At 36.6% G+C, this 27,813-nt stretch overlaps 2 protein-coding genes across 2 annotated transcripts; both read left to right on the forward strand.

The window, feature by feature from the left end:
* Positions 1-5,945: 5,945 nt before the first annotated feature.
* On the forward strand, positions 5,946-13,230 carry LOC137051328 (E3 ubiquitin/ISG15 ligase TRIM25-like). Its single transcript, XM_067428810.1, has 3 exons — positions 5,946-6,575; positions 10,970-11,056; positions 11,152-13,230. The coding sequence occupies exons 1-3, from the start codon at positions 5,985-5,987 to the stop codon at positions 11,437-11,439; spliced, it is 966 nt and encodes a 321-aa protein (XP_067284911.1). The 5' UTR covers positions 5,946-5,984; the 3' UTR covers positions 11,440-13,230.
* Positions 13,231-19,075: 5,845 nt separating this feature from the next.
* Positions 19,076-27,402, forward strand: mettl26 (methyltransferase like 26). Its single transcript, XM_067458207.1, has 8 exons — positions 19,076-19,126; positions 19,797-19,887; positions 19,967-20,183; positions 23,778-23,940; positions 24,029-24,088; positions 24,185-24,252; positions 26,797-26,875; positions 27,182-27,402. The coding sequence occupies exons 2-8, from the start codon at positions 19,818-19,820 to the stop codon at positions 27,236-27,238; spliced, it is 714 nt and encodes a 237-aa protein (XP_067314308.1). The 5' UTR covers positions 19,076-19,126; positions 19,797-19,817; the 3' UTR covers positions 27,239-27,402.
* The last annotated feature ends 411 nt before the right edge of the window (positions 27,403-27,813 follow it).

Genomic DNA, 27,813 nt, shown 5'->3' on the forward strand with positions numbered 1-27,813 from the left:
CTCATGAGTATCTTTGAATACTTTAACTAATATCCCAATAGCTCGGAAAGTTTATTCTTTGTGGCCAGAAGAGTAACCTTCCCAGAGATTTGGTAGAAAGAATAAAAGCTTTGAGAGTTGATAAGAGATTGTACTGATCGTTTATTAAAAGAACGGATCAGATGAGTTTTGAATTAATTCTTTAAAGGTTATTCTGTAATGATTTAATATATATTCGTTAATTGCAATCCATTGTGGTTAACCAAATTTATATTGCTTAAATACCTAGGTTAGGTATGTTTTTAAGATTTATTGTTTTATCATAACCAGTTATGATAAACATGAATATTTAAATATTAATCCCCATAATTCCCTATTGAGCTAATTTAATTTATTAATATATGTGGTCCAGTCACTACACACCTGTATTCGTTATTATTTTTATGGAATGTGTGCATATACATGTAAATACATGTAAACACACACACACACACACACACACACACACACACACACACACACACACACATTATAGGGCAGTCAATAAATTAAAGGGTTAGTTCACCCAAAAATGTTTTTTTTGGGTGAACTAAAACAATTTTTTGGGGTGAACTAACCCTTTAATTTATTGACTGCCCTAATATGTGTGTGTGTGATTTCATTAATTACTCACCCTCATGTCGTTGGACACCTGTAAGACCTTCGTTCATCTTCAGAACACAAATGAAGATATTTTTGTTGAAAGCTGACGGCTGAGAAAGGCTTCAGAAAGGCCTCCATTGGCATTCAGTAAATTCCCACTCACACGACCCATAAAGGCACTAAAGACGTCGTTACAAAGTCCATCTCACTACAGTGGCTGTACAATAACTTTAATATAGTTTTTGTGCACAAAAAAATCTAAATAATGACTTTATCCGCCAAGTTAATGTCTTCCGTGTAGGTCTGCGTCATATTCTCGCGCATGCGTAGAGTTCACGTCAATAACTTGGTGGATAAAGTTGTTATTTTTATTTTTGTGTGCACAATAACTATTTTCTACATTCTCTGTGCATTAACAGATCCTCACGCGCTTACTGTACAACACCACAATTGCGCTCTTCAGAAACAATCAGAGAATACGACAGAGCTCGTGTTTTAAAGCAAAGCAAACACTGAAATGAACAATTCACTAAAAACGCCCTGTGAATCTCTATTCTCTCTGGTGTATCAGCCTGGCCTCACATTAGCACTGTTTGGATTAATTAGATTACTGGATCTCTGAACACTTTCCCATAGTTTAATGGCTTAAACTCACAAACACAGAATAGCAGTTCAGGTTCAGAAATGCAGAATCAGGTTAAATATTTAGAATGGAAATTTCCTCCTACCTGGGTTACAGGTGCAGATGCTCTGTGATTGTGATACACTCCTGACTTCTATGATCGACTGCGTGATGCAAATCACGTTAATGTCGCAACTTCACATACTTCTGTAATTTGCGTTAATTGCATTAAAGGCCCCATCCACAGACCCGAAACTGCAAGCCCGTTGTACATGACACTCCAGCCGGTGGATGAGTCATCCGTGGAGACAACAGCATGCCTGGACACTTGTTCTAGAAGCACTCCTGCCCGTATAAATGAAAGGTCCGACCACGGCTGAAGGTTTGGCGGCATCTCGGCATCACTGAGACACGGAGGGACCCGCTGTGCCACGCCCAACTTGGGACTCTGTCGTGTAGCCAGCATTGAAGCGGTTTCATTTGGAGCAATCTGAGCGGCGTTACTGCAGCTGTGGATGCCATATGCCCTAGAAGCCTCTAAAAATGTTTCAGTGGGACCACTGTCTTGTATTTGAATGAATTCAAGCAGTTCAACACCGACTGGACGCGTTTCTCAGTGAGGTGCGCTGTTAGGCAGACCAAATCCAGCTCCATCCTGAGAAAAGAGATCCTCTGCGTGGGGCAGAGTTTGCTCTTTTCCCAATTGACCCAAAGCCCCAACTGGCTGAGGTGAATAAATACCATTTCCTTGTGTTTGCACAACTGCTCTGGCGACTAGGAAAGGATCAGCCAGTTGTCGAGATAGTTGAGGATGCGAACACCACACTCTCTTATGGGAGCAATGGCCACCTCCACGACTTTCGTGAAGACACAGTGTGACAGGGACAGCCCAAAGGGTAGGACTTTGTACTGATATGCTCGTCCGTCGAATGCAAAATGTAGGAATGGTCTGTGCCAAGGGAGAATCAAGACATGAAAGTATGCGTGCGTCCTTCAGGTCGATCGCTGCAAACCAACTTAGGGACGGATGCACCTGAAGATGTGTTTCTGCATTAGCATTCTGAATTGCAGCCTGTGAAGGGACCGGTTCAAGAATAGCAGATCCAAGATTGTCCGTAACCCGTCGCTTTTCTTGGGTACAATGAGGTACGGGCTGTAAAAGCTGATCTTCAAATCGGCTGAAGGGACCGTTTTGATTGCCTCCTTCGCCAGTAGGACTGCGATCTCTGCCTGGAGCACAGGGGCACCCTCCTTCAACACAGAGGTGAAGTGAACGCCCCTGAACTTGGGGGGCCTCTGGGCAAACAGAATCGCATAGCCGAGTTTGATGGTACGGATAAGCCAGCGTGACAGGCTGGGAAGCGCTAGCCAGTCCCCCAGCGACCAAACTAGCTAGACCAACGGCATCACAGACGTACCCGCAGCAGGGCAGCGAAGTGGCATGCAGGGACCTGGCTTGGGCGGCATGGAAGCGGGGGAGGAAATGGTGCTGCAGCCACTTCCTGTAGAGCAGTCTCCTCCATCTCTTGGCGGTCCGTCTCAGCGGCCTGAGTGGGCTGGACGTCCTTCCCACGGCTGGCTCCACGCCTACGTCCAGGTGGAGGCTGCTGCTGGGCTAAGGGTGGGAGCGGGAGTAGAGGCGGCAGTGGTGTACAGACATCCTTGGTGGTGGGCGGACATTTCGTCGCCCTGAGGGCGAGGTCCTTTGCTTTCCGGAGCTCCCGGAAGAGCTCTGGGCCAGAACTACCCTCGTGCATGTCCATGAGTGCCTGAGCCTGGTTCACCTTGAGCAATTTTGTTTCCAGTGTCCTTTGACAGCTCTTAGGTCTTGGCCATAGTGGAGTGGGGAGACTGACTGTTTGAGGTTGTGGACCAGTGTCTTTTATACTGATAAAGAGTTCAAACAGGTGCCATTAACACAGGTAATGAGTGGAGGACTGTTACAGGTATGCGAGAGCCAGAAATCTTGCTTTTTTGTAGGTGACCAGATACTTATTTTCCACCGTAATTTGCAAATAAATTCAGACAATTGATTTGCTGGATTTTTTCTCTCATTCTGTGTCTCATAGTTGAAGTGTAATTATGATGAAAATTACAGGCCTCTCTCATTTTTTAAAAGGGAGAACTTGCACAATTGGCGGCTGACTAAATACTTTTTTGCCCCACTGAATGTGACTTCTCAATATCAATGCAATATCAAAAAGAAGAGGGGAGAGTGGATATCATTCTGGGGTTGGAATTGTTTGTCAGAATGATCATTTTTACCCACTTGATAAAATGACTCCCGGTCCCAAAGTGCTCAAGGGCTTTTAGCATATGTCTACTCTATTTGATCAAAGGCCTTTTGGGCATCGACTGAAATGATTGCACCTGAGGCTTCCATACCATAATGAATTTAATTAATTATATTGTATATTAAAGAAATGGACAAGATATAAATGACCAGGTATAAGGTCTGGTTGTATTGTTGAGAGATGTTTTCCAAGCCTGTTTGTTAACACTTTTATTGTCATCTTCTGATCAAAGTTACAAAGTGATATTTAGGTCTATAATTGGCCGGGTTAGTCACATCTTTTCCCTTCTTTAATAGAACACACATATTGGCTTTATAATGAATTAGGCAGTCTGACCATTTTCATATCATCACACCATTTTAAGTCATTCTCACTAGTTTTAAAGAGAAGGCTTTATATAATTCACATCCAAAGCCATCTTGACCTGTTGCTTTGCCAAATGGAAAACACTTGATGGCCTCTAAAATGTCTTTTGCAAATTTATCTAAGCAGGAAAGATTCAAATAAAAATCCTCTTGACTGATAATGCATCTTGAGAAATAAAGATCAGGATAAAAATCCCTGAAAGATGCATTAATTTCTTCTGGATTGGTTACAGTCTCGTCTGTTTTAGACTTAATTTGGTAAATTGTTTGCTTTGCTTGCTCACCCCTTAACTGCCTCACTAATAACATTTATGGCTTATAACCTAATTCAGTGTTTTGGTTTTGGTTTTGGTTTAAGTAAGAGATTCTGAATTATTTTGCCTAAAATCTAATTATTTTCATATTTCAAATTCAGTATTTAATTGTAATCTTGTAATCTGGAATTTCTATATTCCTTTTCTAATGATGTGAGTAAATCTACAATTATAAAAAAAAAAAAAGCCTGCTGTTACTGTGTTTCTTCATAGCATATTCAAAATAATAACCTATGGTCTGATATCAACCCCTAAAAATTAGTAATGTCAGTTGGGTGTTGTACCTCCAAATATCTAACATGTTCCTATCCTCAATCTATTAAGAATCTGTACTGAGGTTATATTAGGAGGTAGCTTTGAGGATGATCTGTCTAAAAACGGGTCCAAATAACTTAATAATTTAACATTGTAATATGTATAGAAAACCAAGCCTTCCTGGAATCAGGATATATCTGCCATTAGAATCGGTATTCATTGAATCAGGCTGAAATGAAATCTGGCTTTACTGCTGAAAGGAGCTAGCCTAGAAAGGAGCCTGATATACCTGTGATATCCAATTCACCCTCAGTTTATGTTCTTGTCTCTATGTGTTTCCTGAAGAAATAAGATATCTGCTTTCGAGGACTTGAGATAGGTAAACACTTTGCCTCTTTTAATGGGGTGGCCAAACCCTTTAATGTCATTCCAAGATGCCAAAGTTCTAAGGTAGGGTTTCTCTATTAGTTTGGTCATTCCCTTTCATGTATCTCTTTTACCACAAGATAAAAACCACCATAACCAGTCCAGAAAAAAACACCCTTCAAACCACAAACTTTTTCCGCCCATCCCGTCCCAGTGTTTCAAATGACTTCCCAAACAAAGCATTATGGCTCCCCCTAGTGACTAGAGCACCAGATACTTGAAGCAGAGTCTTATATATCTATATCTTATATATTTATATCTTATATATTTATATCTTATATATATATATATATATATATATATATATATATATATATATATATATATATATATATATATATATATATATATATATATATATATATATATATATATATATATATATTAGTCTTTAACTCCATAGTCCCAGCGACTTTCCTCAGTTCTTTGTAGCCTATTTAACGTTGTGTCCATGGGAGATTTGCAAAGCTTAGAGGGGAAGCACAGAGCATTGTTCCATAACCTCAGCCGTGTAATCTGGAAAAAGCAGCACTTGAAACTTTAGGGTAAAGTGTAGTGCTGTGGCTGTCTAGCTAAACTTTAAGCCTATTTAAAAGTATTTTAGAGACTATTAGATGACAATTTAATCGACTTGGATGGATGTGGAGGAGTTGGCAAACACGTCTACCTCCTACATTGCTCTATATAGTGTACAGTAACTTTATATGATGACGAATATACATAACAAAATCAAAATGGAGCCATTATGGCATTGATGAAGACATGCGTTGCCTATATATTTTATTCTATCCCAGTTTTAAAAAAACGTAACCTCTCGCGCAAGACTGCATGGACCATCCCTCAGAACAATGCTTTAGTTTGCGTTGTGTCTCAAGACCACGCCCACAACAAGGGACATATCATGAATATTCATGTTTACTCCACCCACTGGAACAGTTTTCCACATGAACTGAACACGGGGTTGAGACTTTGGGGGTGTGGCGTGTGAAACCAATAAAATGTGTGTTTCCTCACGGACAGTGTGTGAGAGCTGTCAGATCTGCACTGTTCAGCTGTTGTGTGTTTGTGTCTCTCTGCGTGCAGTAAAATGGCAGAATCCAGAATTTCAGTGGATCAAGATGAGTTGAAGTGTCCACTGTGTTTGGATCTCCTGAAGGATCCAGTGACCATTACCTGTGGACACAGTTACTGTAAGACGTGTATTGCAAACTGCTGGGATCAGGAGGGCAAGAAGAGAGTCTACAGCTGTCCTCAGTGCAGACAGACCTTCAGTCCAAGACTGGCTTTAGGTAAGGACACCATTTTGGCTAAAATGGTGAAGAAAATTAAGAAGACTAAACTTCCAATTGATTGTTGCGCTGGAGCTGAAGCTGGAGCTGGAGATGTGGAGTGTGATGTCTGCACTGGAAGAAAATACAAAGCCATCAAGTCCTGTCTGGTGTGTCAAGAATCTTTCTGTCAAACTCATTTTGACCGTCATGAGAAATATCACTCTCGTAAACCACACAAAGTGATTGATGCCATTGGACGACTGCAGGACTTGATCTGCCATAAACATAATAAAGAGCTAGAGATGTACTGCATCACTGATCAACAGTGCATCTGTGTGATGTGTAAGGAGAGCGATCATAAAAACCACAAAACTGTATCAGCTGCAGCTCAGAGGAAAGAGACACAGGTATGAACTGAGAGCAATTGATCACAGAAATTAAAGTGTTGTCTTCATTTACTCACAGTAATGCTGATAAAAACCGGGTTGACTTAATTTCTTCTGTAAAATATATTTTAAAGAATGTCTGGTTTATTTTAGTTAGTAACGATTAGGAACCGGTTGAAAATCGATAATGTGAGACAATTTAAGTCGGTAATTGAGTTTTAAACAGACTCACTTTACAGGCACGATAGCAACGAGCAAGTTGTAGCTAGTGTTACGGACTGTGGAAGAACAGTGAAAGAAACTAATTATTTCAGTTCATTCATGGAGGTTATGGATCGAGCGCAGTCGGCACCCGTCAAACACATGGCGAGGGCAAGCGCGTTCACGTTACGGCATTTTGACTTTCCTTAGACTAATAATCACCACAGTGAGATGCTCCAGTCACATCCGTCTGCATGTAAAAGATAATAGGACAAACCACACTGACCGGCGGATTTGCAGCCCCACTCGCGGCGCCGAGGGCGATTGCCATGGAGATCTCAAGCGCAGTGTTTTCACAGAAAAAGACATTAAGATATTAAATTAATTCCAGGCCCTTCATCATCAAGCAAAAGAGCATCTCGAGGATGTGTTCCGGAGACTGAAGGAGAAATCTTCTGATATCTTCAGAGAAATCTGAGGTATTTATTTTACTCTCTTTCTCTAAATGTGTAGCCTACATGGATTCCCCCACCCCATAATAATTCGTAATTCGTTGATTAGGCTATGGCATAGGCCTATATATATATATATATATATATATATATATATATATATATATATATATATATATATATATATATATATATATATATATATATATATATAGTGTGTGTGTGTGTGTGTGTGTGTGTGTGTGTGTGTGTGTGTGTGTGTGTGTGTGTGTGTGTGTGTGTGTGTGTGTGTGTGTGTTTCTAACTCATGCAAGTTTAGCCTAATGATACAATGATTAAAATCTTGCCTTTATACCGATGTGAACCCCTCACTGTAGCCGGCGCGCTCTGCACTTCGCCGCCGATGGCGTTTGTGTTCTGGAGCATTGAGACAGGACTGACATTCCTCAGAGGAACTTTATTCTCTACAGTTTCAAAGAGAGCACAAGTTCAGGATTACATCTTCGATCAGAATCAGCATAACATAAACGGCCATAAAATGACTGAACTAAAAAATGAAGGGTTGGGCTAGCCTACAGAAAAATATTTGTCAGTCTTTAACCTGTTACACTATTTTACTTAAACTTGACCTAGTCTTTTTATTTCTGCTCTTCCTCTGCAGGACGAGGGTGAAGAAGCTGAAACAACACTTTAAGAAAACCACTGGAAGATCTCCTTGAAAAGCCCGATCTCACGAAAATGCGTATAGGCCTAAATATAGTACGAGTGTGCAATCTCGTGGAATGAATACAGCAAAATGAGTTTTGGCGTGCATATGATACGCACTTTATGGCATTATGCGCACGAACTGCGTCTCATGCACGCCAAAACTCATTTTGCTGTATAGGCTACATTCCATGAGATTGCACACTCGTACTATTGATACGCATTACCATATGATCGTGTAGCCTTGTGGGGACTTTTTAAAGGATTGTTGTAAAATTTCAATTGAATTTATTATGTGACAACAAATAGGCTAAATATTTAAATTTTACAAATATATGCATCATTTTGTCTGAGAAATAAAAGGACACTTGTTTTATAATTTGTCTTGAATCTCATTTAGTTAAAAAAAAAAATCGGTACAAATGTTTCAAGCTCCAAAAAGAAGACAAAAGCATAAACGCTAAACAACTCCAGTGCAAATAAGTACTAAGAACTTGATTATAATTAAAACTGCAGTGTGCTATTAAGTTCAATACAGGGGGATAGCCATCATTTCAGAAGTGAGGGGGACAGAATATCAGTTGTTGTTTTTTTCTGACCTTTGTCTAACTGACAGTTTTATTTAATTATATTTTCAAGCCTTTAATTGGCTTAATATGTTATTTTTGATCCCAAATGACATTTGCTGAAATGTAAATGGGTTCAACTATAAGCATTAATAAGCATATATATATATATATATATATATATATATATATATATATATATATATATATATATATATATATATATATATATATATATATATATAAGCAGCATTTATCTGAAATAGACAGCTTTTACAACATTGTACTGCCATAAAATCATTAAGAATTATTATTATTATTATTATTATTATTATTATTATTATTATTATTATTATTATTATTATTGGAAATAGCTTTAAGAAATCAATAGGCCTATTTATTCAGCAAGGATGCATTTATTTGATCAAGTGACAGTAAAGACATTTATAATGTTGCGAAAGCTTTATATTTCAGGTAAATACTGTTCTTTTGAACTTTCTATTAATTAAATAATCCTGGGGGAAAAATTGGACGCAACTATTTTCAACATTGATAATAATCATTACTGTTTTTTTAATCATCATATCAGAATGATTTCTGAAGGATCATGTGACAATGAAGACTGGCGTAATAGCAAACAAAAAAGGTATTTAAATTGTAAAAATATTTCACAATATTGCTGTTTTTATATTCCGTCAACAGAGGCAGAGCGAACACTTTGCATTTTATCAACAGTTGTAGAATCGATTCAGCAACAAACTATCTGTGAACTGAAATTATAGAAACACTTACGTGGATACGAACGAATTCTCAAATTCAGCAAGCTAAAATGCCATCTTTATTCTAATTTGAAGGGTTTTGATAATTAGTACATATAGGTTTTCTGAAAATAAAAGACTTTAAAAGGCAATGCAAGCAAAACAGCAAAACATTTATTGTGCAACACAATTCGCATACCATGGCACATGCCAACTCATTTACAAATATTATTAATATTACTGCACGTTTTAGATTTTTTTTTTTTTTTTTGCTGTCTACTCATCGCGGCCTCATGTGAAAATGACGTGAAAATGACCATGACCAGGGAGTGACTGATTGTGCCCTGCGTGCAACTTCATTAGGCCTATTAGAGTAGCCTATAATTTAGTTTATCATAAATGCTATAGTCAGTAAAATTGACCATTACGATATTATGAAATTACCTATGATAGCCTAAATAAAAAAAATAAACACTTTACAGTTAAATTGCAGTATTTATTATTGACTTTAGGATGGCTGCTCATCAAATTCAGATAGCTTCGATTACTGTAAAACACATCTTTATATTTTCCAGGAGAAATTTAAGTTTAAATTTAAATTTAAGTCATTTTAAGTCATAAAATAATCATAAGAATACATTTTGTGTGTTGAATAAACAGATCACTCAAGTAATTTAAACCATAATCCAAACATTTCTCTATTAAAATAATCTTGCCTCTAATTATAATCAATTCGTTAATCTAAATTTGATAGGTAAAAAATATATACAAAACACAGTTTCCCCAGATTGCTAGCCAATGAAATTGAGATAATTTTTTGGGTAGTAGGTGAAAAATTGCAGGTTAAAAGAAAATTAAGAGCACCCGCTTTCTTAAAGACATTATGAGGAATTAAAAAAAAAAATTAATCAGGGTAACCAATACACTTTTTTGATCCAATTAATCTTGAAAGTTTTAGACTATTTATATTTACATAATCCAATATTTCAAATCCTCCTTCAGATTTCTTGCCAGCTAATGTAGATTTTTTAAAATGGTGGTGTTTATTTTTCCAACCAAAATTTACCAGCAACCTTTTCATTTTTTTGCAGGTGGGATCATGAAAAAAACAAAGAAAGGCCAGGGAAACTGAACTGATGATAATAGCTCCACAATCAAAAACAAAAACACTGCCTCACTCCTAGTGATAGAAAACCTTCTAGAAGTATTTGTAATATAATTTAACTATGAATACCTTCATAACACATTTTAATAGTTTGAATGAATTTACTAGCTACCAAATAAATTTAAACCATAAAACCTGCCCCTTTAAAAATTAAAAGTCACTCACTCCTTTCACCAACGGCCACGCCTTCTTTCTGGTGACTCTCAGACAGATCTTTGATATGTAGCCCGTTATCTTTCAGATATTGGTTGTCTTTGGCATCTCTCAAACAGCCAAGACATTCTTCAAAGTATCTTCTGTTGAGTCTCACAATAAGTCATACAGGTTTGGAACGACATGAGGGTGAGTCTCATGACAGAATCAAAACTTTAGGGTGAAGTACTCATATAAAACTAGACACTGATGAAATACTGCTGAGATTTCAGTTTCATATTCATTCATAATCTCATTTAAGAAAACTATAAATCTGTGGTTTGAACCTAATTTAAGGCAAGATCTTTAACCCTTTGTGTGATAATAAAAAATAATAGTTTTACGTGTCATTTCCTGTCATTGGTTTGTCCTCCAGAAAGAGCTGAAGAAGATGCAGATGAAGATCCGTAAAATAATCCAGCAGAAACAAAAAAATCAAGGAGAGACTGTGGAGTCTATTAAGGTGAGTCTGAAGAAGAAGAGAAGTTTGAGACGTGTCAGTTTGTGTCTGTCAGTCCCGCTGAAGCCACTGTGTGATTGTGGTGTGTGTCCTAACAGCGCTCTGCACAGACAGCAGTGGAGGACACTGAGAGGAGCTTTACTGAGCTCATCCGCTCCATTGAGAGAAGCTGCTCTGAGTTCACACAGCTGATCAAAGATCAGGAAGAGGCTTTAGCGAGTCAAATTGAAGAACAAATAGAGACCCTGGAGCAGGAGATCAGTGATCTGAGGAGGAGAGATGCTGAGCTGGAGCAGCTTTTACACACACACCATCACATCCATTTCCTGCAGGTAACAGATCTAGAAGAACAGGATCATGGTGGACTTGAGCAAGATCTGCTATGACAGAAAAACATCTCATGAGAGCAGAATGAGCTGCTGAGTCAGATTCAGTCTAGTGTTATTATCATAATCATCAGTAAGACTCTAATCTTAATTTAAAGGGTTAGTTCACCCAAAAATGAAAATTCTGTCATTACTTACCCTAATGTTGTTCGACCCCCGTAAGACCTCCGTTCATCTTCAGAACACAAATGAAGATATTAGTGTTGAAATCCGATGGCTCAGAAAGGCCTTCGTTGACACCAATGTCATTTCTGCTCTAAAGACCCATAAAGGCACTAAAGGCGTCGCTACAAAGCCCATCTCACTACAGCGGCTCTACAATCATTTTATGAAGTGACAAGAATAGTTTCTGTGTGCAAAATAACGAAAAAATGACATATAGTGATGGGCCAATTTCAAAAAACAAAGTTTCAAACATTCATGAATCAGCGTATTGATTCATGATTCGGATCACGTGTCAAACTGCCAAACTGCTGAAATCACGTGACATTGGCGATCCGCATCATTAAATATGAAATATCTTCTGTGTTCCGAAGATGAACGGAGGTCTTACGGGTGTCGAGCGACATTAATTAATGGGAGAATTTTAATTTTGGGGTGAACTAACCTTTTAATGCTATCAATTTCCACCCAACAAATAGAATGCACTATTACTAGACTGTGTAAATCCAGCCTGATCTGCTGGCGATTTGATTTCGCCCAGCAACTCAGTCTGGAAACCTGTTTATATATTTCTACTGTGTCTGTTAGACTTTTTTTTTTTATCACGCCTCTTGTGGTCTGATTGGTTGAAGGACCATCCAATTGTGTACATAGTCATTTGAATAATGCTTGTTGATCACGCCTCTTGTGCAGTAGAAAATACAGAGCACACTCCCCAGACCAACGTTCAGTCTTAAATTGAGCTTGGTCTGGTGATAGCCAGACAACGCTATTACGCATCTTCTAAATATGTACGTAAACTGTGTCCCAATGTAAAGGCCGCATTTGAAGTGCGAGTGCGTTTTAGCGGCACGATGAAGGCTTTTCCAATGTGAAGGCAGCACCCTCTGAAGGCCGTATTTAAATAAGGTATGATACCTCCGTAATTCGAAAGCGACTTCAAAATGCTCCTTCCGTTTCTCAGGCCAACAGATGGGCCCTTTGCATCCTACCTATCCCAGAATTCATAGCACACCAGTGACAACAGGATTTGTATAGACTGGTCTGCATTAACATTACATGATTGCAGGATTAAATTTCCCAGTGAGACGACAATTTCCCAAGACGACAGCGGTCGGTAACTCTGGTGTACTTCAGACAGGAGTGAGCAGTCTGACAATATCCCGGCCACTCCCAACACAACAGCGCAACCGCGTTTGAACTTAAAACATCCTGTATTGGTGCCATTCATACAGTTCCCAGTTCCCTGCCCTGAGCAACCTGGCAAGATAAAAGTTTCTTAAAAACTGCCTAATGTTAATCAATGAATTATAGGCTACTCTATCTGCTGAGAGAACTTTCTTGTGGTGCCCCCCTCAGCACTTGGACCCCAACGCACAGCGTGTGATGGGAGCGGCGGCACTGCATGTTCAGATATTCACACAACAAAATATTCTATGGGTCATAACATTTTTGTGGAAATTATCTAAAACCCTGGCATTGGCTGGCAACTTATGATAACTCCGGTGAGAAATTAACCTAGGGGTAATTAACAGATGGTTACCGAGTAAATCTTTCTTTGGGATGCGTTTTCATGAAAATCGAACGTAAAGAGTTTTATCTCTAAAAACAGATTAGCTTATAACGCTTGTCTATGGGGCACAGGGTAGTAAAATTAAATCGCTAGTTAACACCACTAACAAGGCTCAAAATAGCCTCAAACTAACATGGTAGCATAATGAGGGTCCCTACATGCAAACCGAAGCATTGAGATTTTTGTAAGAGTACAAACAGTTTAATAAGAAGATACTTTATAAACATAGTGCCTTACGTGTTCACGGACAGCAGCCATTTTGGAAAACAGTGTCGACGAATCGATCCACGAGCGCTTTTCTAAGTGAGCTGGTTGATATGAATTAAGTTTGTGAAATGTAATAACATAGACATTTTTATTTTCATTTATTTATTTTCTCTGTTGCGTTCAGTGTTTTCTTCCGGAAACAACGAACCATATGAGATTCCAAGTCACAGTTCATCACTTAGAACAGTGCTTGTAGCTCGACGAGTCGTGACTGTATTCCAAGATGGCGCCTGTCTGTAAACGCGTAATGCGTAATTTATAAAGTATCTTCTTATTAAACTGTTTGTACACTTACAAAGTTCTCAATGCTTCGGTTAGCATGTAGGGACCCTCATTATGCTACCGTGTTAGTGTGAGGCTATTTTGAGCCTTGTTAGTGGTATTAACTAGTGATTTAATTTTCATACCCGGTGCCCCATAGACTAGTGTTATAAGCTAATCTGTTTTTAAAACTCTTTACATTCCTTTTCTAATGAAAACGCATCCCAGAGAACGATCTAGTCTGTACACCTAGGTTCATTTCTCACTGGAGTTGTCTTTTAAAAAAACACACAAAAACACACACAAAAAAATATTCTAGCTGTTTGCTGAGTCTATTTACATAAAATAGGCTGAAACAACACAAATCATTAGTGTTTTACTTAATTGCCATTTTACTCAATTTTATTATGTTAAATGAAATAAAATTTGTAAAATCCTAAGTTAACCTAACCGTTTGTGTTGGGACTACATTAATCATTTGTTGCACTGACTTAACTGGGCAAGTTACATTCTTGTCTTTACTCAATTTTTTTTTTTTTTTTTTTTTTTTTTGGTGAAACACTTTTACAGCAGAGAAATCAATTATATACATCAGTAAATTTAAGTAAATAAATTAATTAGATTGAGTAACTGAATTGGTACATTTACAAATAAAATTGAGTAGGAAAAACTTTTTAAAACCCTTATTTATGAGTAATATTAACTTTTATAGAATAACTTTAATATTAACTTTAATTTCCTCTTAACCTTTGTAAAATAGGCCTACTCCACACAACCACACTTATAGATGACATTGGCCTTTATTTTAGATGTGTAACATTACATCATATATTACTGTTTTGACATTATAGGCTATACAATACTGCCAACCTTTAAACTCACATAACAACCTTTTAGAAGTAAAAATTAAACATTTAAAAGTAATTAAAATGTAATCAAGCTGGTTCTTGAGCCTGGACTCACACTCTGCAGGTGTACTTTGAAGCATTGTTTTAATCGAGTAAATTTAGTCAATTTCTTCAGTGTGTGTTAAATATAAATGATCGTGGTTTGAATTAAGTAATATTTGTGGTTCTTGAAACAGATCGATTAAATTCTCCATTCTCAAATATTTTGTTAGAAATTTCATAAAAAATGTATTATATTTAAAATAAATAATTGGTTATTCGAATACTAAATTCTAGTGAAAGAAAATTAAATATAATTAAAATTTAAATATAACTACATTTTAGAAAAAATTAACTGTTAAATTGTTTGTCAATTATTTTGGTACGTTTAATTCAAAACATCAAGTAAATTATATTTATAGATTTTATTATGTTAATAAAGTTAATGTGTTTGTGTTATTTACTGAGCCAAAAAATCATTCAGTTGCTTAGTAAATAACACAATAAACATTAACTTTATTAACTTAATAAAACTTAATAAATAACTTAATAATATAGTTCCATGCAGTGACTTATTAAATAACACAATAAACATTAACTTTATTGACTTAATACAACTTAATAAATAACTTAATAATATAGTTCCATGCAGTGGCTTATTAAATAACACAATAAACATTAACTTTATTGACTTAATACAACTTAATAAATAACTTAATAATATAGTTCCATGCAGTGGCTTATTAAATAATACAATAAACATTAACTTTATTGACTTAATACAACTTAATAAATAACTTAATAATATAGTTCCATGCAGTGGCTTATTAAATAATACAATAAACATTAACTTTATTGACTTAATACAACTTAATCAATAACTTAATAATATAGTTCTTTGCTAAGAACTAGTTCGCATGCTTTGCATCAGGAGAGTAAATGTTTAAATTAAGTGCTGTTTAGTGTGTTTTCAGTAAAGGGAAAGACCTGTTAAAGCTTGATGTTATATTAAACATTTAAAGTGTTATGTTGTGTGTTATATTTGATGTGTTATATTTGTGTGTTATATCTGTGATGTTATATTTAACATTTAAAAGTTGTGTTATGTTGTGTTATATTTGATGTGTTATATAATATTTGTGTGTTATATCTGTGATGTTATATTTAACATTTAAAAGTTGTGTTATGTTGTGTCGATTCATGAGGTTACCGTTATTGTGGAGTGTAGACCTTGTGGTTATGTTGTGCTGCTCTCAATGAGCTGTAACTGTGCTGAGTGTCAGATGTATTATGTATTACATATTATGTATTACAGAAATGTATACGTGATCATTACTTGCTACAAATGTTAAACAAGTGTTGTGTTGACTATTGGTTTTTAATAAAATAAATTAGTTTGAGTTCCCACAGTCTAAATATGGTCATCAGTTCTACCCCTCTTTACTATATTTAGTTGGAATGACATGATTTTCTTTAGTAGTCTTGACTTAATTAATTTAAGTTCATACAATGAGATTACAACAAATAATTTATAAACCAGTTAGATTTTGTTGGAAAAACAATTGAATTTTGTGGAAAAGTTTTCAAGTTTTTCAAACTTACAAAATACCTGCATGTAATTACTTATGTAATTAATTTCTGTAGTTAGGGGCCAAGCCCCGAAGGGGCTGTAGATATCTTCATCAATAATCAATATACCAAGACCAACTCCATAGCGCCACCACCAGTCCAAAAATTCAACATTTTTCCTCTCTTCATTTTAATCACATTCAACCTCTTACATTAAGGCGCCGCCCATTACAGTAACTGCCATTTTAAAAAGTACAGTATTCAGTTTTTTTGCTACTCCTCCTTCAAATTTTGTCCAATTTTGTCCAAACTTGGCAGAGAGAATCTTTGGACTGAGCCGCACAGAAATGACTGAACAGATTTTTTTTCATTCTGGAAAAAAAAGTTATGGTGTCTCGAACTTAACGAGGTCGACCCAAATTTGGTTTAGAGGCTGTATCTCGGCCAAACTTTGATCAATCGGAACGAAAATACGCTTCATCAGACCCATGATTTGAAGGTCCATGCCAAAGTTGGGAACAGCGCCACCTAGGTATCATGAGATATGAAAAATGTATCAGCATGAAAAATGGCTGTTTTTGCTCATAACTTCTTTAGGGTTTGTCAGAATAATTTTGGTGTCTATGGATTTCTCGTGTCATGACGAATCCAGGGATACCGGATATGTTAGGATCGAATGAACCACGTGACCGCCATTTTGAATTCTGTCATAAAATGCAATATCTTTTATAATATTTGACATATTTGGTATGCATGACCAACAGCATGTCCTAAACGTACTTGAGAAGTTTCAAAACAGCACCACCTATTGTTCCAGAGATATAAGATTTTTTGCAAAAATCCTTATAACTTTTGAAAACGTTATCTAAATTCTATATAATTGATGTAATTTTGTTCTCTGGCTTATGCAGATTCCGACGATGTCTCGTCATTTTCCAAACACGTGACTGTCCGCCATATTGAAACAAATGAAAAATTTCGCTACTCCTCCTTCAAAATCTGTCCAATTTTGTCCAAAATTGGCTCAGATGATCTTTGGACTGAGCCGCCCAGAAATGACTGAACATATTTTTGATATTTGCTACCATTCTTGAGAAATCTGTCTCTGAAGTTCACCTTGCCTGTGTTTTTGTCTTTATGCTAATTATCTTAGCATGCTAATTGGTTAGCATTGGTTAATTGGTTAGCATGCTATTCAGTTGCCATTCTTTCTAATTTGGCTCTTCAGCTATCAGGATAACCATAAGCTACATTAACTTAGTATGCTAATCTAGTTAAAATGCTAACTTGTGATTTTGTCTCCTCACTCTCACACTGAAACTCTCCTCTGCAGCCTGTTGAATGTGCCTGAGCGATTAGCTCAATGTGTTATGCCAACGACCCCGATGCATCGCGTCGTGGGTTCTCTACTCAGTGTGACACATGCCCAGACCGCAAGAGGTATACTGTGGCAGGATGTGATGCCGAAGTTGCATCTGACTCGCGATTTATTGCAACTCGCGATTTATTGGTTTCAATAAACACCAAGGAGCACTCAGCTGTTGGTTATGTGACTGTCTGTAAAACAATACCATAATAAAGTTAGACTATCACTGCATTCATCTTTTTCAACCTATAGCCTTCTTAACAATTTATAAAATCAGACATATTGCTAGCTTGTTAATTTCTTTGACTATATAGTGTCACTGAGCCTATATTTTAATATCTTTTTAGATATTGAAATATTTTAAACTCTCAACAAGCATTTCGGTGTTCAAAATTTGAGTTGGTCCATATTTACACAGTAAATTCCTACTAATGTCAAATAATTCAAATATAACCTGTAGCTGAGGCTTGGTGTCACCCTCCTTAGAGAAAACAATTAAACATTACATTAAAAACATTATGAGCCTCGTAACTCTCCATAGCAAACGATGCTGAAGCTCATGGGTAATGCTGGAGTCCACTAATTAATTATGTTCAAACTTGTTTATTTTATTTTCATAATGCTTGAAAATAAGGGTCATGAGTAGCCTACTGTAATATTTAGGCTACTGTAAGATTTGACGCACCAATCCGATGAAAAAAACGGCATTTCTCAGAAAAATAAAACAGCAATATCAGCTTCCATATAACACAACTGCCGTCTCGTCAATTAACCGGGATAATATATTTACTAGGCCTATATTTTGACTGGAAGGAACCACTGTAGATGGTGTGCAATGGTGAGTAGCCTACAGAATATAAAGCAAAAAAACAAAGAAACAAACAAAAAATAGGATAGGCTACAATCTCCTGGATAAATGAGTAATGAAGCGCTTAAAGTTTAAAAAAATGAATAATAAATGAGAAAAACACCCTGAAAAAAACAACAACACATGCAGTGTATGTGCTATGCAGGATGAAAAACATGCTGTAGCCTTTGCACACATTTTACTTCCTATTGAAATACGTTAGATTAAAAATTGTGCGAAGTGACCTTTTTACAGTCTATGTTAGTGACACGGAAAAAAGGGAAATTCGTGTCCATGAACACGAATGAATTGTAATTCCATGAATTTCAATTCAATCCTGACTGAAAAAAATTCAGACATGAATGACACTGGGTTCCTGGGGAAACGTCCTGTGGTGGAAACAGGCTATGTTTTAAGGTTGTTCAGATTATGCTTACTATGGATGCCAATCTAAAACAAGCATTTCATAATAATTCCAAACTTATGAATAGTGCATGATACTTAAGCAAAAAAAAAAAAATAATAAAAAAATAATAATACATATTTAATAAAATACTAGTCGTGATAACAGACCCTAACAGACGTGAATCTGTGCGCCACTTTTTGAAAGAAAGAGGAAGTTGAAGCGCGTTGCATTGTGGGATGTGGAAAACCAATCGTATTACACTGTAAAGGTTGGACCTGCTTTAAACTGAGTGAATAGAGAACAATTAACCTCCGTTATGAAACACAGCATCTCATCTCATGTGACCTGATGTGAGCTCAGTGTTGCCAAGTCCGCGGTTTTCCCGCGGAATTGGGCTACTTTTAACCACTTGCCGCGGGTTGATTTTTTATTCCGCGGGTTAAAGGTTTAACATATTGCATCAGTTATATTTAGCTGAAATGGTTGTGTTGAAATAAATATTTTACTTTAGCCAATTCATATTCCACCAATGATAACAAGGATTCTAGGATGATGACATAAGCAATATCGTATCAGCATAACTGTGCTGATAAGCGCACACTTTGTGAGGTACAGTGGCACTGCTGGGCTTGTTCGCTAATGTGTGTGTGTGTGTGTGCTGCGGCGCGCTGCGCGCGCACCGGCTGTTTTCGTTTCCATGGTAACCGAATGCGTGCTCTCCAGGGTTGTTGCTGGTAAATAATAATTAAAAAAATAAATGTCATACACAGAAGAATTTTCTGTAAATTAACATTTAATGAGGAATATATGAGGAATAAAATAGACTGTTTATAATTACTTATACAATTATCTTTTAGTATAAATGGTGTGTAGTGCATAACACTACCATAAAATGTGTATTGGAGTGTTATATTTAGATTTTTTTGGTATTGGGCTAGTTGGATTGGCCATTGGGCTACTTTTGGGCTATTTTTGATTGGCCATTGGGCTGGTTTTGTTGCGAAAACCTGGCAACCCTGTGTGAGCTGTCGTCATCTCGCATGAATCTGTTCTGGACATTAGCACACGTTAGGAGCGGGTTTGGTTCGCCGAGTTTAGGAGCTTCTAAAGGTCTTGTTGGATTCTGACTGACACTGCCTTGTTCAATTGCGGTTATTCTGACGCAGCTCAATTCTGCTCTTGATTCCAGGAACTTGTCGTTGTATGTGTAAAATGCTGAACGCTACAGCAGCCGACAGAAATAAGGACCCGATCCTTGCTGTGTTAAAAACCAGAGTGAAATCAGACAGGCACCTGACCGCTTTGGAAATATCGTCTGGCACTGGACAGCATGTCATCCACTTTGCCGAAGCTTTTCCGAACATTACATGGCAGCCGTCTGAAGTTGAAGCACAGTCAATATCGAGGTGAATATGCGCAACATCTCTTTAACTCTCGGCTTTATAAGAACAGCTTTGCGTGTGGATATCTAAGACATTCTCGCTCATGCAGAAACGCATTGATTGATGGTATAATATTTCATCTCATTTACGGATTGATGAAGAGACACAAGGGTGATAAGTATGTCCATCATCTTTTAGGCATCTGTTTTCTGATCATGATAGAAAGTTCAGCTACGAAAGTTTGCTCGGGGTGCAGGTGCAGACACCTGTGGATAGATGGCGCTGTTCAGTCACTTTTAGAAAGTGCGTGGACCAAGCATAGACAGTAAAAGTAATGGACAGAGCTATCTCATTGACTTCTACGGCGTTAAGTTAAGTCAGTAAAGGAGCACTTACTTCCTGATGGCTGAGCGATCTGCGCAGGCTCAGACTGAGCTTGACGACGTAGATGTGACGTGAGCCTCCTGTCTGACAGCTGTAGGTCTTCTGTAGTTGTGGAAAGTGAAAGCTGAATCACGTTGTTTAAATATTTTCTCCCATTGCTTTTGGCTCACTATGGGCTTCTCCCCATTCTTCTCCCTTGACTTTATCAGACTTTATGTCTCCACGTCCCCCTGACTGTCTCATAGACAGTAAAAGATTGCCTGCGAGCATCTCCTCAGGTCTATACGGTAATTTCTCAACTGTGCGAAAGAGTCGCGTTGGTTATGACGCAATAGTTAGCCTATTTTTACAAAAACAGCTTCTGCGGGGCGATAGTGTAAGATACAAGGTAATGGAGCCTTTTATGCATTGTCGTGTTTCTTTATAAATACACAATGGACAAATGGAGTCTTTAAACGCCTCTGATGTAAAGTTATTCACTGTCAAAGTCACTCAAAAATGAATGGGAGTCAATGGGATGCTAACAGCAGGTGATGGCTTGGTTGATGGAATAGCCGCCCCTATGGGTGGAACGCTTTCCGAGCGCTAGATTACCCCCTTGGGACCAAGCCTGCAGTCTCCCTCTCAGATACTGAAGCTTTCGCGCCTCGATCGCCCCCCGATGACCGGTCCCAGTATAGCCGCCCCTCTGTGTTTTCTAATGGACGCGAGGCAAACTGAACAATAAAATTACACTTCAAATATTTTTTCCCCAAAGTTAATGTCATTGAAGGCAGTTATCATCACGATGATTTAATTTCAAGTGTTCGTTTTTAAAATAAGTTTAGTTTTAGTTAGTTATCTGATTTATAAAAACGGGGGGGTATTTATATAATATAACTAATTGTGTTCGTATAAAAGAAGAAAGTCATCTACACCTATGATGACTTGAGGGTGACTAAATTGTGGGATAATTTTCATTTTTTGGGTGAACTATCCCTTTAAATTAAAGCATCACGTAGGCTGTGCACACACATTTTGAGGGGCAGTTGCCCAAACCAAAAAAAGGGGGCACTATAAGGGGGTTAAGTATCATTATAATATAGAGAATGAATAGAAACCTTTTACAATCATACTGTAAATATAATTGTTAGGCTATAGTGTTAATTCAATTTATTTTGTTGTAATTATTATTCTCTCTCTCTCTCTCTCTCTCTCTCTCTCTCTCTCTCTCTCTCTCTCTCTCTCTCTCTCTCTCACTCTCACTCACTCACTCACTCACTCACTCACTCACTCACTCACTCACTCACTCACTCACTCACTCTCTCTCCTCTGAGATTTAAGTAGCAAATAAGAATGACTAAAATTATTAAATATATTTTGAGACAAAGGTCTTGTTTATGATTTTTGTTCAAAGTAAATAAAGCAACAGTTTTTTAATAACAGAGTATTTAAAAGTATGTTATTTGGGGTAAAATGCATATTTAACATGATAACAAACAGCTGACTGACATGATTAAGACATGATATGGTTAAGATTCAGATGGTAAATATCATATATTAAGTTGGATGTCAGCCTTAGAGATTTTATAATAATGTTTTTATAATAAAATATGATAATAATCATATAATTCAAATATATTTAGTTGTAATTACTGTAAAACCTTATTAAATTATAATGGGCTCTCATTCATTCAGGGTTTTCAGATTATTTACTTAAAATTAGTTTTTGTATTTTAAAAATAATAGTTTTATATTAACATTTTAATATTTTCTGAACAATAATGAATTATGTTATTCATCAAAATAAACAGAAAATACTGTAAACTTTGCTAAAGAGATTTTCTTTGCACAAGTATGAACTTGACATGATTAAAAGCACATATTTTCTTAGGGTGTGCCTTAAGCCCCATTGTACCCTGATACAACTCATTATAATAACCTTTATTACCTTATTTTAATTATGTATACAATCAATATGGTCTTAATAAAATATCATAAATATAACGTTTGATATCATATAGATACTAGTATTAAAATTGATTATAATCGGAAATATCTTTTACAGGAGTTAAAGAGTGACAAACTGTCAGCTAAATATTCAGTATACAGTACACTGTAAAAAAATATATGTTCAATAAGTTATGAAAACATATGTTTTTACATTGTTTTAACTCATCAATATAAGTTAAGCAATGTTAAACTTGTTTTTATTAGTTATACAAGATGTAAAAAAAACATTTTTTATGTCAGTTTAACATAATTTAAGTTGAAATAACTTAAACATCCAAGTCGATTGTACTGCAAAAGTTCAAAATTTGCATTTTTTTTTTACAGTGTAGGCTATATGACGATATACATACTTGAGCTTTGAATCCATCATTGCAATGTTGAAACAAACAAACTAATAATTCTGCGGATCAACCACTGTCTGTAATGTGGATTGTAGTTTGTAATATACCTGTTAATGGGACGACATTCTGGAACTGTCATCTCCACAGACACAGCCACAGACTTTGAGCGGGAAACATGGAATCGATTAGCAGAATTAGTGGATTCTTTTGCGGAACAAAACACTTATGAAAATCTTTTGAGGGTGAAGAAGGGAAGGGGGAAAGAGGGGCACCTTAGCCGATGAGGGCAGAGGGGCAGTGGCTCTAGCCACCGGGCCACCCCACTGTGCACGGCTCTGCGCACTTATCCACATAGCCATTTAAGTAGCAATTGATTAAATGCCAGTCTATGTAATAATAGTAAGTGTAATAATAGCAAAAAGATACATTTTTAAACCAAGTGTTACCATTGGGAAAGGGACGTGCATCTATTTCAGGATTGAGTAGACTGCCACTCAATTGTTTTTTTGAGGGAGGGTATTTTAGAGCTAGTTCACAGAAATGACACCTGTTGTCCTTTGAGTTAAACCGAGAGAAGACAAAAGAAAAAAGTAAAGTGCCGTGATGAACACTTGTGATAGAGCTGTATTAGTTCAAAGTTCACTGTAGATTATTCTTTAGATACCATAAAATCTTTCCTGCTACTCAATACCAAATGTCAATTGCCTAATGAAGGTGATTTGCAATGACTTATCTTAGAATAGATCAGTGCCATTGTTTTTTCTCAAGATGCACACGAAATGCACGTTTTTAAAAGCTACTTAAATGTCCTGATGGAACTAAGGCCTAATCCTGGCTTAATCTAAACCCTGTCTGTGAAACCGGGCTTTCATGTAATATATTGTGAATTGTGTTTTTGCAGTATTGAAGCCTATAGACAGTATCATAGGCTGCAGAATATAAAGCCACCCATCTACCTTGATGCGTCTCAGAGCTGGGAGAACTGGGGTGGATTTCAGGCTGAGTCATGTGACCTCGTCGTGAACATCAACATGATGCACATCTCACCTCTGGCCTGCACAATGGTATCATGCTTGCTTGGTTTTATATGCTGACATTCAACAAATACAGAGAAAGTGAATTAAAAGCATCTGTATTCTTTTGCTTTTTTAGGGTTTGTTTGGTGGTGTTGGAAAAATACTGAAGCCCCAAGGAATGCTTCTGACTTATGGGGTATTTGTGGCATAATAAACTCAAGCACCTTGAATTATTATGCACCTGGTTACATGTATTGGCTTCTGAAATCTTCCATCTGATATTTTTTTGCAGCCGTATGCTTTCAATGGATCGATAACTCCTCAGAGCAATGTTGACTTTGACCAGAGCTTGAGATACAGGTTAGTGATAAAGGAAATCAAATCACTGGCAAACAAGCAGCATCTGCATTGCTGCAAAGTTGTGTAGCTCTTTTATTACATTATTTCATAAGGAGGTTCAGGTCTAAGCATAGGGCACTTATAATACGTATTGGGGAACGTTACTTTACATGTTATTACATAATATTAAAATATTGCTTTAAAAAAGTAACTACGGCTAGCTACGTTCGTAGCACTCGATCCGAATCGGATTATTTGTGTGTCATAAAATTATTGACGTCCACATTGGGTATTATTGCAACTGTTCAGACCCAGTTTGTATGTTTATGCCACTCTTTTGTTTTTTTGGGATATCCTTTATATCTAATATATATTAGCTTCTATGGCAATGACGTTGCATTGGTAGGCATATGGCAAAAACAACAATAACTTTAACATGGATTTGAACATAATGAACATGGGGTTTGCAATAGAGATGTTGACTTATTTACAACATGACAATGTGTAATGCTGCACTGGACTACTGTGTAGTGTGTAAAGGTAGCTGCAGAAACATTGGAGGCAGTTATGAATGGCTTTATTTAGGGATGGGCGACAAAACGATAACGATATGTATCGCGATAGACACGTAATCGATATAAATAAAAAATGCGTTCGAGAATTTTTTTTTTCTCCGTCGGAAGAAACCATTGATTGCGATGTTTCTAAATGTATATTAGGAAACTTATAATAGAGATATACACATACTCAACACAGCTTTACACACTAAACATAATTATGTACATCCTGCTTTATGTTTGATGTGTTTTGTATTGATGGTATCATCTAACTCTTTTGTTTTATGTACTGCTTTAAAAGTTCCCTTTTATAGAGTTAAACCTAATAGTTTTGTCTTGTTTTACAATATAAGTATTTTGGCAAGGTTACTTAGGAAATTGAATAGATTACAGATTACAAGTTACCCTATTTAAAATTGAATAAGTAGTGTAAATATTAATTACTATTCAATTACTTTATTAAATTATTCAAAATATACTAGCTTTTTTTAGAAAATATTTAGAGTAACCACTTTGTAATCATTACCATTTTCATAAGTAACTGTAATTTAACTACACATTTTTTTCTCAGTAACTGTAACGGATTAGTTACATTTATTTTGTAATTAAATTACGTAATTCCGTTACATGTAACAGTTACTCTCCAACACTGAATATAAATATCTAAGGGTGCGTTCACACTTGTAGTTCGGTTAGTTTGGTTCGTTTGGTCCGGACCAAAAAACAAAAACAAAACATAATAGTCCTGGTCCGCTTAGCGTTCACACGGGCATTTTTAACAGCGAACCTAAAGTTACCGAACCAAAGGCACAGGGAGACGGTCACAACCTGATTGGTCGGTTTAAATGACGTAGGAGCTCGTTTACCGAACATTCAAAACAATGCTGTGTGCGGATTACACGCGGGCATTTTATGCGTGTAACACATATGGCATTATTTTTACCCGCTGAGAACTCATGAAGAGCTCATGAAATGTTCAAAACAACGCTGTGTGCTGGATTAAACACGATCATTTTATGCGTGTACAGCATTATTTTTACCCGCTGAGAACTCATGAAGAGCTCATAAAATGTTCAAAACATTCAAAACAGCAGCAGGATTTCCTCCGTTGTGCAGAAAAGAGACGGGCGTCTCTTATGCAAAAGAGACGGCCGTTCTGTCGTCTGTACCTGCTAATAATGGGCAACACAGGAACTTTGATGAGAAGAGCCAGGTATGCTTTTTGTGTTTCTTCTAGCATTTTCGAAACATGCTCGTCTGACCAAATATTGATGAGGCTCTTCCTCGTTGCTCCACGTTTGCCCTCTTACGTTAAACTTACTCATTTTGGATACACCGATCTTTCCGCGTCGTCAAATCAGCTGACTATGCGTCGCACCTTGTGACATTATACGTCCGGTTTTTGGTCCGTTTACATGTCTTTGGTCCGTGTTGCGTTCATATATCAATCGAACCGCACCAGAGTTCGTTTGGAAGCGGACCGAGACCCATCTTTTTAGCGGTCTTGGCCCGCTTGTTTGGTGCGCACCAGGGTTCGGATGGCAGCGTTCACATATGTTCAAATGAACCGCACTAACCGAGCAACCGCACCAGGGTTCTTTTTAATCGAACCAAACATGACAAGTGTGAACGCACCCTAAAAATCTAAATACATTTCCTTGAGAAAGAAAATTACTCAACCTTAAATTATCAAAAGTGAAGTTATTACCTGTTTAAAAAGTGTCACTGGAGTACAACATGTCTTTTCTTTTGAATCAAGTTTTTTTTCTTACCCCACTGGCAGTGTTATTAGGATAAGCTCATTTAATTTTGCAAAATATTTAGCAAACAACACTTATTATTCAATAGTAAACTAGTCAAGTCTAATAATGTTTTGATATTTGTACGTGACACAAGACGAGACAATATACAAGACAAATAATACAAGACAAAAATGCTGCAGTGTAAAAAGTTATTACACTGCAAAAGTCAATCATGTCATATTTTTTTTACCAATGTTGTTTTTCAGAAATCCAGAGTGGGGTCTAAGAGATGTATCATTACTAAAAACGCTAGGCCAAGAAAATGGACTGCGACTGGATGAAATTGTAAGAGTGCTATTACCAAAATGAATTTGCTTAATGCATCTGGTGTAGTGTAGTGTAGTGCAAGTGAATAATGCATGCTTGATGAATATTACAGTTTAATTCTCGCGTGCCAATTCTTGCTGTAAAGGTTTTTCTTAGAATCTACGCTCCATTACTTGACTGTGATCCACTGCTAATGAATCTCACATCATGCCTCATTCACCTCTTTCTTGCTTTTAAATAGGATTGGCTTGATTATGTGATGATTCACCACCTCAGTACATAGTTGGCTTGTAAATGCATCTGTTTTTGTTTTGATTTCTCTAGGTCGATATGCCAGCCAACAACAAGTGCTTATTGTTTCACAAGGACAGTGTGGTTTGATATAATATCAGTTTCATCACACTGTATTTGCATCTGTGTGGACTCTGAAACGTTTTAACGGTTCAAAAATACTGAATAATGCAAAGGCTTTGCTAAAATTTGTCATCTCTATCTTTATCTCTGTGTTTTGCAAGAATTTTTTTTTTTTTTTTTTTTTTTTTTTTTTTTTTTTTTTTTTTTTTTACTTTTTACACCGAAGGAATAATAATTATATGTTTAAAATGATGTGTACTCAGAATTGAACGTCTATGTTTTGGGTGGGGTTTTTTCCCCACCTGATAAAATCTTGAATGCAATGTTTGTTGCTTTGAATATCACTGATTCTTGAGATAAGAGTTTATAAATATTTACAAAGTTACACTCTCTATACTTAAAAACGCATGTAATTTAACCTGCCCTCAGCATGAGGTCACAATTTAAAATGGCCAAACAACGTGTTTAAAAATGCAAAACATTAAAAAATAAATTTATATTAAAAAGGGGAGATCTTTAAGATATCAAGCAACAAAATTGCTCCACTGTACAACACGTGGTTAAGGTGCTCTCAAAAATCTGTTTAATGTGATTTAATGTTT

This window comes from Pseudorasbora parva, chromosome 2 (genome assembly GCF_024679245.1).
Source record: "Pseudorasbora parva isolate DD20220531a chromosome 2, ASM2467924v1, whole genome shotgun sequence".
Lineage (NCBI taxonomy): Eukaryota > Metazoa > Chordata > Actinopteri > Cypriniformes > Gobionidae > Pseudorasbora > Pseudorasbora parva.

Bases quoted from the DNA above. Each gene is read 5' to 3' on its own strand.
- LOC137051328 (XM_067428810.1), top strand. From the start codon at position 5,985: ATGGCAGAATCCAGAATTTCAGTGGATCAAGATGAGTTGAAGTGTCCA. The intron at 6,576-10,969 runs GTATGAACTGAG...TTTGTCCTCCAG, and splicing joins CTCAGAGGAAAGAGACACAG to AAAGAGCTGAAGAAGATGCA. The intron at 11,057-11,151 runs GTGAGTCTGAAG...GTGTCCTAACAG, and splicing joins AGACTGTGGAGTCTATTAAG to CGCTCTGCACAGACAGCAGT.
- mettl26 (XM_067458207.1), top strand. From the start codon at position 19,818: ATGAATCTGTTCTGGACATTAGCACACGTTAGGAGCGGGTTTGGTTCG. The intron at 20,184-23,777 runs GTGAATATGCGC...GTGTTTTTGCAG, and splicing joins GAAGCACAGTCAATATCGAG to TATTGAAGCCTATAGACAGT. The intron at 23,941-24,028 runs GTATCATGCTTG...TTGCTTTTTTAG, and splicing joins CACCTCTGGCCTGCACAATG to GGTTTGTTTGGTGGTGTTGG.